Source organism: Salvelinus namaycush, chromosome 18, assembly GCF_016432855.1.
Source record: "Salvelinus namaycush isolate Seneca chromosome 18, SaNama_1.0, whole genome shotgun sequence".
NCBI classification, from domain to species: domain Eukaryota; kingdom Metazoa; phylum Chordata; class Actinopteri; order Salmoniformes; family Salmonidae; genus Salvelinus; species Salvelinus namaycush.
Window position 1 is genome coordinate 16,417,135 of NC_052324.1, and position 8,521 is coordinate 16,425,655.

General features: G+C 40.4%; 1 protein-coding gene across 3 annotated transcripts; it reads left to right on the plus strand.

The window, feature by feature from the left end:
• Positions 1-67: 67 nt before the first annotated feature.
• Positions 68-8,521, plus strand: LOC120063155 (ubiquitin-conjugating enzyme E2 G1-like). 3 transcript variants are annotated; one of them, XM_039013347.1, is made up of 7 exons: positions 68-227; positions 4,153-4,237; positions 4,339-4,441; positions 5,923-6,020; positions 6,155-6,333; positions 6,448-6,562; positions 6,710-8,521. In XM_039013347.1, the coding sequence occupies exons 2-6, from the start codon at positions 4,165-4,167 to the stop codon at positions 6,532-6,534; spliced, it is 540 nt and encodes a 179-aa protein (XP_038869275.1). In that variant the 5' UTR covers positions 68-227; positions 4,153-4,164; the 3' UTR covers positions 6,535-6,562; positions 6,710-8,521. The 3 variants fall into 3 exon arrangements, with proteins under 3 accessions (XP_038869275.1, XP_038869277.1, XP_038869276.1); XM_039013349.1 differs by having other exon boundaries at positions 6,200-6,333; XM_039013348.1 differs by lacking the exon at positions 4,153-4,237.

Below are 8,521 nucleotides of genomic sequence, written 5' to 3' on the forward strand. Positions count from 1 at the left end.
CTCAAAGTTTTCATGATCAGGAGAAAAGTCTAGCCAGCTATAGTTTCTGCCCAAGCGCTGTTGGAACAAATCTTACCACTATCCTGTCATAACACGGAGGTAGCCTATCTAGTTGCCAATTTTATTTTATTATTTCTCTCAGTGTTTGGCAACACATTATTTTTTTGGTTTAAGCTCACATACAATGACTGAACAATCAGCATTACTTCTTCGAAAGCAATTGGCAGGTAAGACAAACGTTTAAAGACAAAAAGAGACACCCAAGCTACGTAGCTATCTAGGCTAGCTAACCAGCCGCCGGGTTCAACGAGGGCAGCCACGGTTGTTTGTTTACATTAGTGCAATGATCTTGGCTGTAAACACAGTTTAGTTATATATATTCCACTAAATTATCATATTAAGATGACGGAATTCAACTGCACAACTAACCCCATCTACGCATTGACGTAGTCTAAACTAGCGAGTTAGCTAGTTTAACATATTGACTGTCAATGAGAACGTCACCAGCGTTACGTTAGTTGGCTAGCTAGGAAGTCAATATTTTGTTACTGATTCGAGCTATAGAGGAAATAACTATCTAATTTAGCCCTAACCTAATCTTACACCAACCTCTGTCTGCAGTGAAACACAACCCTAGTGGGCTATTAACATGATCTGGCTTGCTATTAGCTAGCTGACAAGCTAGCCAAGGAACAAAGGAATAATCGTCCCCAGGCCCATCTGACAATGGTGGGAACATCACATCATTGTTAGCCTGTTCACTCGTTCTGGCAATGGCATACATTCACTGTAGCTAACTCCATTAGCTGTTGACAGCTAGCATATACGGGTAAATCTATTTGAATTCAATCACTTTTTGACAACACCCCTTTTGATTTGAACGAAACCTACCATACATATTTGCTCATTGTATAAGTGCTCAGAAAGTTACTATTTGGACCTGAATGCCAAAACGTTCAAGAGGTTAAGGTAACCAAAGTTGACCCATTTTGCGTACCCCCCCATAATCACTGCAAAGTATAAAAGGTTGAGATTGCTTTCATTTAAAAGCTTACAAACAAAGTTGTCAAACAGTTTTATAATTTCAGATTTTTTGGTATTAAAAATATATATAATTTTTTTAACCTTAAAGTCAATTATCCAAACGCAAACTTCGATTTTTTTTCAAATGTGCATATGTTGTAGTTTAGACCCTATTTGACATAATATCTGTTTTTTCTGTTGTGACCACCATCGGTTGAGACACAACATGCTCTTTAATACATGGTGAATGTCAGGTTTTGGCTGATAAATGTACTAAAATTGGAATAAAAATGAAATGTCGACTTTCAAATTGTACCACAAAGATCATTGGAGCTCCACACATCAGCGAATGTTGACTTGAATGGGAACTGTTGTTTTAAATTATACTGTCAATCTTCCATAGGAAACCTTTTGAAATCATAGAAATATAGATAATAGAAATGACAATTTAAGTTGACATTCGACGGTGGGTGGAGAGGCGGTCATCTTTGGGGTAGTAATTAAAGTAAAACATTTTATTCAAGTTCAATGGTGTACCAGCTAAATTGCAGTGGTCTGAAGGAATAGGTCCATTTTATGAATTTTATTGGTGAAATGACACCCACCCTGTATTCAAGAGCATTTTGTTTCTCAACTGATAGTGGGCACAACACAAACACCTTAGATGATCTGAAATGGGGTCTAAGCTACAACATGCAAATATAAAAATAATCAGAGTTTAGGTGTTTTAAGATCATTGACATTAAAGGTTTAAAAATGACAATTTTTATTGAACTTAGTTTTAGTTTGACAGCACTGTTTGTAAGCTTTTTAAATTATATAAAACTCAACCATTTATCTTTTCCAGTGATGAAAACATGGATGTCTTATGGTATGGTTGGGTATGCAAAATGGGTCAACTTTGAGCACCTTTATCTTTTGAATGTTTTTGCGTTCAGGTACAAAAAGTCACTTTGACCACTTCTTCCATAGGCAAACATCTATGGAAAGTTTTGTTTAAATCAAAAGGGATGCTGTCAAAAAGTAATTTAATTAAAATGGCTTTAACAAGCGCAGTGGTCTAAGGCACTGCAGTGCTAGCTGTGCCACCAGAGATTCTGGGTTCGAGTCCAGGCTCTGTCGCAGCCGGCCGCGACCGGGAGGCCCATGGTGCGGCGCACAATTGGCCCAGCGTCGTCCGGGTTAGGGGAGGGTTTGGCCGGCAGGGATATCCTTGTCTCATCACGCACTAGCGACTCCTGTGGCGGGCCGGGTGCAGTGCACGCTGACCAGGTCGCCAGGTGTACGGTGTTTCCTCCGACACATTGATGCGGCTGGCTTCCGGGTTGGACGCATGGCTCTCGACCTTCGCCTCTCCCGAGTCCGTACGGGAGTTGCAGCGATGAGACAAGACTAACTACTACCAATTGGATACCACGAAATTGGGGGAGGGGGGGCTTTAACAATACAGGTTTTAATTCTGCTATAGAGAGCATTCAGAAAGTATTCATAACCCTTGACTTCTTCCACATTTTGTTGTTACAGCCTGAATTCAAAATGGATTCAATTGTTTTTTCCTTTCACCCATCTACACACAATACCCCCATAATGACAAAATGAAAACATGTTTTTAGACATTTCTGCAAATGTATTAAAAATTAAATATATAAATATCTAATTTACGTAAGTATTCACACCCCTGAGTCAATACATGTTAGAATAACCTTTGGCAGTAATTACAGCTGAGAATCTCTCTGGGTAAGTCTCTAAGAGCTTTGCACACTTGGATTGTACAACATTTGCACATTATTCTTTTAAAACTACTTCAAATTCTTTCAAGTTGGTTGTTGATCATTGCTAGGCAGCCATTGTCAAGTCTTGCCATAGATTTTCAAGCCGGTTTAAGTCAAAACTGTAACCAGGCCACTCAGGAACGTTCAATGTCGTTTTGGTAAGCAACTCCAGTGTATATTTGGCCTGTGTTTTAGGTTATTATCCTGCTGAATGGGGAATTTGTCTCCCAGTGTCTGTTAAAAAGCTGACAACCAGGTTTTCCTCTAGGATTTTGCCTGTGCTTAGCTCTACTTAAAAATAATAATAATAAAATTGTAAAAGAATAACTCCCTATTCCTTGCTGATGACAGGCATACCCATAACATGATGCAGCCACCACCATGCTTGAAAATATGAAGAGGGTACTCAGTGATGTGTTGTGTTGGATTTGCCCCAAACATAACTCTTTGTATTCAAGACATAAAGTTCATTTCTATGCCTTTTTTTTTTTTTTTTTTTTGCAGTTTTACTTTAGTGTCTTATTGAAAACAGGATGCATGTTTTGGAATATTTTTATTCTGTACAGGCTTCCTCCTTTTCACTCATTAAAGTTAGAATTGTGGAGTAACTACAATGTTGTTGATCCATCCTCAATTTTCTCCCGTCCACAGCTATTAAACTCTGTTTTAAAGTCAACATTGGCCTGAAATCCCTGAGTGGGTTTCTTCCTCTCTGGCAAATTAGTTAGGAAGGATACCTGTATCTTTGTAGTGACTGGGTGTATTTATACACCATCCAAGTGTAATTAATAACTTCACCATGCTCAAAGGGATATTCAATGTCTGCCTCTTTTTTTTTTACCCATCTACCGATAGATGCCTTCTTTGCAAGGCATTGGAAAACCTCCCTTGTCTTTAGCTGACTCTGTTTGAAATTCACTGCTCGACTGAGGGACCTTACAATTATCTGTATGTGTGGGGTACAAAGATGAGGTAGACATTCAAAAATCATGTTAAACACTAGTATTGCACACAGTGAGTCCATACAACTTACGTTACTTGTTGAGCAAATTTTTACTCCTGAACTTATTTAGGCTTGCCATAACAAATAGGTTGAATACTGATTGACTCAAGACATTTCAGATTTTCATTTTTTATTAATTTGAAAAAATGTCTGCACATAATTCTGCTTTGACATTATGGGTTTTGTGTGTAGGCCAATGACAGAGAATCTCAGTTTAATACATTTTAAATTCTGTCTGTAACACAACAAAATGTGGAAAAAGTCAAGAGGTTTGAATACTTTCTGAAGGCAAAGTATTAACTAACCCCATCTTCTTCTGTATCTTAGTAAATGGCTATATGTTTATCTTGGCAGTTGGCTGAAAGAATGTTCATGTGTCTGACAATGGAAGTTCAATTTTGTGCACCGGGGGGGTACATGTTGGCCACACTGACAATAGGTACTCTCTTTCTCTACCTCTGTCTACACAACTTTTCACTGTTCCTTTTGTCTCTTTTTGTTCGTTGTTGCATTTTGTTACCTTGTGTCTTTCTATTTCAGAGCTCAACAAGAACCCAGTGGAGGGCTTTTCAGCTGGCCTAATAGATGATGAGGATATATACAAATGGGAGGTGGTCATCATAGGGCCACAAGACACCCTCTTGTAAGTTAGGACATTTATTCGAGAATGTGTCTGAACATAGGTTGATATTCTCTAAAGAAGAGGAGTACATACTTTGAATGTACTCTGTTGGGTAAATGGGGATGATGACTGCTTTGACCTTGACGGAGCTGCTCTTCTTCCCGGGGAAAGCGTTCCCGCTCCACGACCTTTCCATCACAGTTGAGTACTCCACATTCTCCCCCTCCCAGAGGGCAAAGATCCTTCGCGTGACCCTGAACAACACCCTGTCATTATCTGAACTCGCTCCTGCAAGTTCATGCTCTACAACAGCTGTGGAGTACGACCCTTCCTCACACAGAAAGCGGCAACGGTCCTATTCCAGGCTCTTGTCATCTCCTGTCTAGACTAATGCAGCTACAGTATCTCTTGGCTGGGCTTCCTGCTTGTGCCATCAAACCCCTGCAACTTATCCAGAACGCTGCAGCCTACCTGGTGCTCAACTTTCCCATGTCACCGTGCTCCTCCGCACACTCTGGCTTCCAGTCGAAGCTTGCATCCACTCCAGGACCATGGTGCTTACCTACCGAGCAGCAAGAGGAACTGCTCCTTTCTACCTCCAGGCTATGCTCAAACCCTACACCCAAACCCGAGCACTCTGCCACCTCTGGTCTCTTGGTGTCCCACACCTACGGAGGGTCAGCTCCTGCTCAACCCAGTCAAAGCTCTTCTCTGTCCTGGCACCCCAATGTTGGAACCAGCTTCCCTCTGAGGCTAGGACCGCAGAGTCCCTGCCCACCTTCCGAAAACGTCTGAAACCCTACCTCTTAAATGAATCCCACAGCCCCCTTTCCATGACACAGACTGACCAGGTGAATCCAGGTGAAAGCTATGATTCCTTATTGATGTCACCTGTTAAAATCACTTCATTCAGTGTAGATAAAGGGGAGGAGACAGGTTAAAGAAGGATTTTTAATCCTTGGGACAATTGAGACATGGATTGTGTATGTGTGCCATTCAGAGGATGAATGTGCAAGACAAAAGATGACAGTGCCTTTGAACGGGGCATGGTAGTAGATGCTAGGGACACCGGCTTGAGTGTCAAGAACTGCAACGCAGCTGGGGATTTTCACGCTCAACAGTTTCCCGTGTGTATCAAGAATAGTCCACCACCGAAAGGACATCCAGCCAACTTGACACAACTGTGGGAAGCATTGGACCAGCATCCCTGTAGAAAACTTTTGACACCTTGTAGTCCATGCCCCGATGAATTGAGACTGTTCTCAGGGCAAAAGAGGGTGCAACTCAATATTAGGAAGGTGTTCCTAATGTTTTGTACAGTGTGTGTATATAGTCCTACTAGCACTGACTTTGCTGATAACTACTTTACTGACTGTGATATGTGGTTGTCTCACCCAGATATCTTGAGATGAATGCGCTAATTGTAAGTCGCTGTGGATAAGAGCATCTGCTAAATGACCTCAATGTGAAATGCGTTGCTTTCTCTGTTTTCTCCCTTACAGTGAAGGAGGGTTTTTCAAGGCATACCTGACCTTTCCCTATGATTATCCACTACGGCCTCCCAAGATGAAGTTCATCACTGAAATCTGGCATCCTAATGGTAAACACATTGGTCACACATTATGAGCCCTACTAAACCTAGAGCTGTAACCTTTTAAAATCATTGGAGTAGGATTTGTGTCCCCTACCATGTTTGCTGTTTACTAGTGTATATAATGACGTCATCTCTCTTAGTGGCAAAGAATGGTGATGTATGTATCTCAATACTGCATGAGCCAGGAGAGGACAAGTTTGGCTATGAGAAACCAGAGGAACGTTGGCTTCCAATCCACACTGTAGAGACTATTATGATTAGTGTGATCTCCATGCTGGCCGACCCTAACAGTGATTCGCCTGCTAATGTGGATGCCGCGGTGAGTTGTAATAATACATTTATTTAACACTGTGTTACAATACCCAAGTACGTCCAGAACCTGTGTCAAAGTGACAATGACAACTGTGCTATTGAGTTTGTGCCTGTCCCACAGAAAGAGTGGAGGGAGGATCCTAATGGTGAATTCAAGAGGAAGGTGGCTCGCTGTGTACGGAAAAGCCAGGAGATGGCATTTGACTAGAACCCAGACTCGGTGGCAAAGTTCCAGGGTGAGTAAGCAACATTCACCTACCTACTCATTCTTGTTGTTATTTAAAGGAATGCAATCATTATTTTGTAGTGTTCAGTTTTGACTCTTCTGTTTCATACTTGACTGTGGTAGAAAACATTGAATGTTTTTCCCCTCTTCCATCTAGCTAAAGGAAATGGCTTCAGAAGGAAAATAGTCAGTTCAGACTAGGCTTTTGCACCCCTTCTTTTGCCAATCAAGGATTTGGTCGGCCAGCCACTTTTTGTTTTTCAAACGAAGAATGAACGTGAGAAACCTACCAGCAAATATTTCCCTCCATTTCCTACCTGGAATTGTATATTTCGTTTTATTTATTTGGAAAAATATGATGTAAGATATGTCACTACTGTAAATTAACTAGCTTTTTTTTAATCTGCTGCTGAACAGTTTCTACTTTATACCAGGTTTCTTATGCAATTTGTTTGTTGTGCTTGAAGAATTTAAAACAAATGAAAGCCAGTTCTTCTCATTATTAGGTTCTCACCAAGTGTCCCATCTTCAGTCACCTCTACAGAATGCGGGCCTGCCTGCAAAACCTTGTCAAGCATGTTTTCGTCATTCAACACCTGTCATTTGATCACTGCTGCCTAATGTTAGTTCTACTCCCTCTTGGCAGTTGTCCTCTCCCTGGAGGGTTTGATCAGTGTGCTTGTTGACTGGGTCCTCTACCCAGATAATCACAATGTATGTTACCAATCATGTCACTCTGCTTTAATGAAACTTTTTCCAAAACAACCAAAAAGTTCTATGTGGTTAAGAATTAAGCTGTGATTATTCAGTGGATATACCGGTTTTCTGGCATCTGAATTTACCTCAACTTAAAATGATATTTTTTTTTAGGTTTTATAGTTGTTTGATTTGTTCTTAGTCTAGTGTTACATGGGAGCTGTAAATGTGATTGACATGACTTGTCTCTCCGAGGTTGTTTCTGGGTGATGGGTGACACGTTTGGCTTCTTGGTGCATGTGTACCGTTATTTTTTTGTCAGATCTTGTAGAATTCACATCTACCCCTAGATTTATATTCTGACTTGTGAATTCAGATTATGAGTACAAAAGTCTCAAACTAAGGCCATCTAATGTTCTGTTATTGGCGCAGCCTATGGTGGACAACATGTTTTTCTTTCTTTAAGGCATGACAGAAGTCTCATGATATTAACCACCATCTATTTACTCTTGGTGAAACCAGGTGGTAAATTACTGGGAGGCATGCGATTACACCATTAGTTAGAAATGTGTAGCATATGCATAAGGTATCTAGGTTTGTTTTGTATGTTACATGGGATTTTGCTGTTGGATTGTTGACATGTGAAAAGGAATGGAAAAATTGAAAGTAATCTGGTATCAAGTGTTATTCTGAAAGAAAAAAAAATGGACAGCTTTCTGATGCATGTTGATTTAATGTTATGCATAACAATCAATGTTTGAATTGTGGTGGGGTGCTTTGCCACAGGCTTAATAATCCAACTTTGTTTTGATCGTGTTCATTAGAGCCACCCTAAAGCCGACACCAAATCATCAACAACAATGTCAGTCATGACCGATACTTTAAGACTATCAAATGACAAACCACTAATGACACATGCAGTCATGTTTGCAGGTTGATTTGCCAACAAATTAGCTATGCTGGGATTGCATACAAATGCAGGTATTATTCATATATTTCGATGTGACATATGGTTTACAATTGATGGTATTGTGCAGGCTTTGACACAACTTCTTTGTACTCTTTAGATTTCACCTCAGACCGGTGTTCACTGTATTTGCATAAGAGACTTTGTGCATTTAAAACATCATGAAGCAATACACTCTGATCATTTCAATCATGTTTTTCCCAGGTAATCCTGTTCTCACCCTATCCCCCTTGTTTGTTGTGTTTACCACTTTATGTTTATGCCATGTGTATTTGACATGAGCTCAATAAAATGTGTTAACTGTCA

Bases quoted from the DNA above. Each gene is read 5' to 3' on its own strand.
- LOC120063155 (XM_039013347.1), top strand. From the start codon at position 4,165: ATGTTCATGTGTCTGACAATGGAAGTTCAATTTTGTGCACCGGGGGGG. The intron at 4,238-4,338 runs GTACTCTCTTTC...TTTCTATTTCAG, and splicing joins GTTGGCCACACTGACAATAG to AGCTCAACAAGAACCCAGTG. The intron at 4,442-5,922 runs GTAAGTTAGGAC...TCTCCCTTACAG, and splicing joins GGGCCACAAGACACCCTCTT to TGAAGGAGGGTTTTTCAAGG.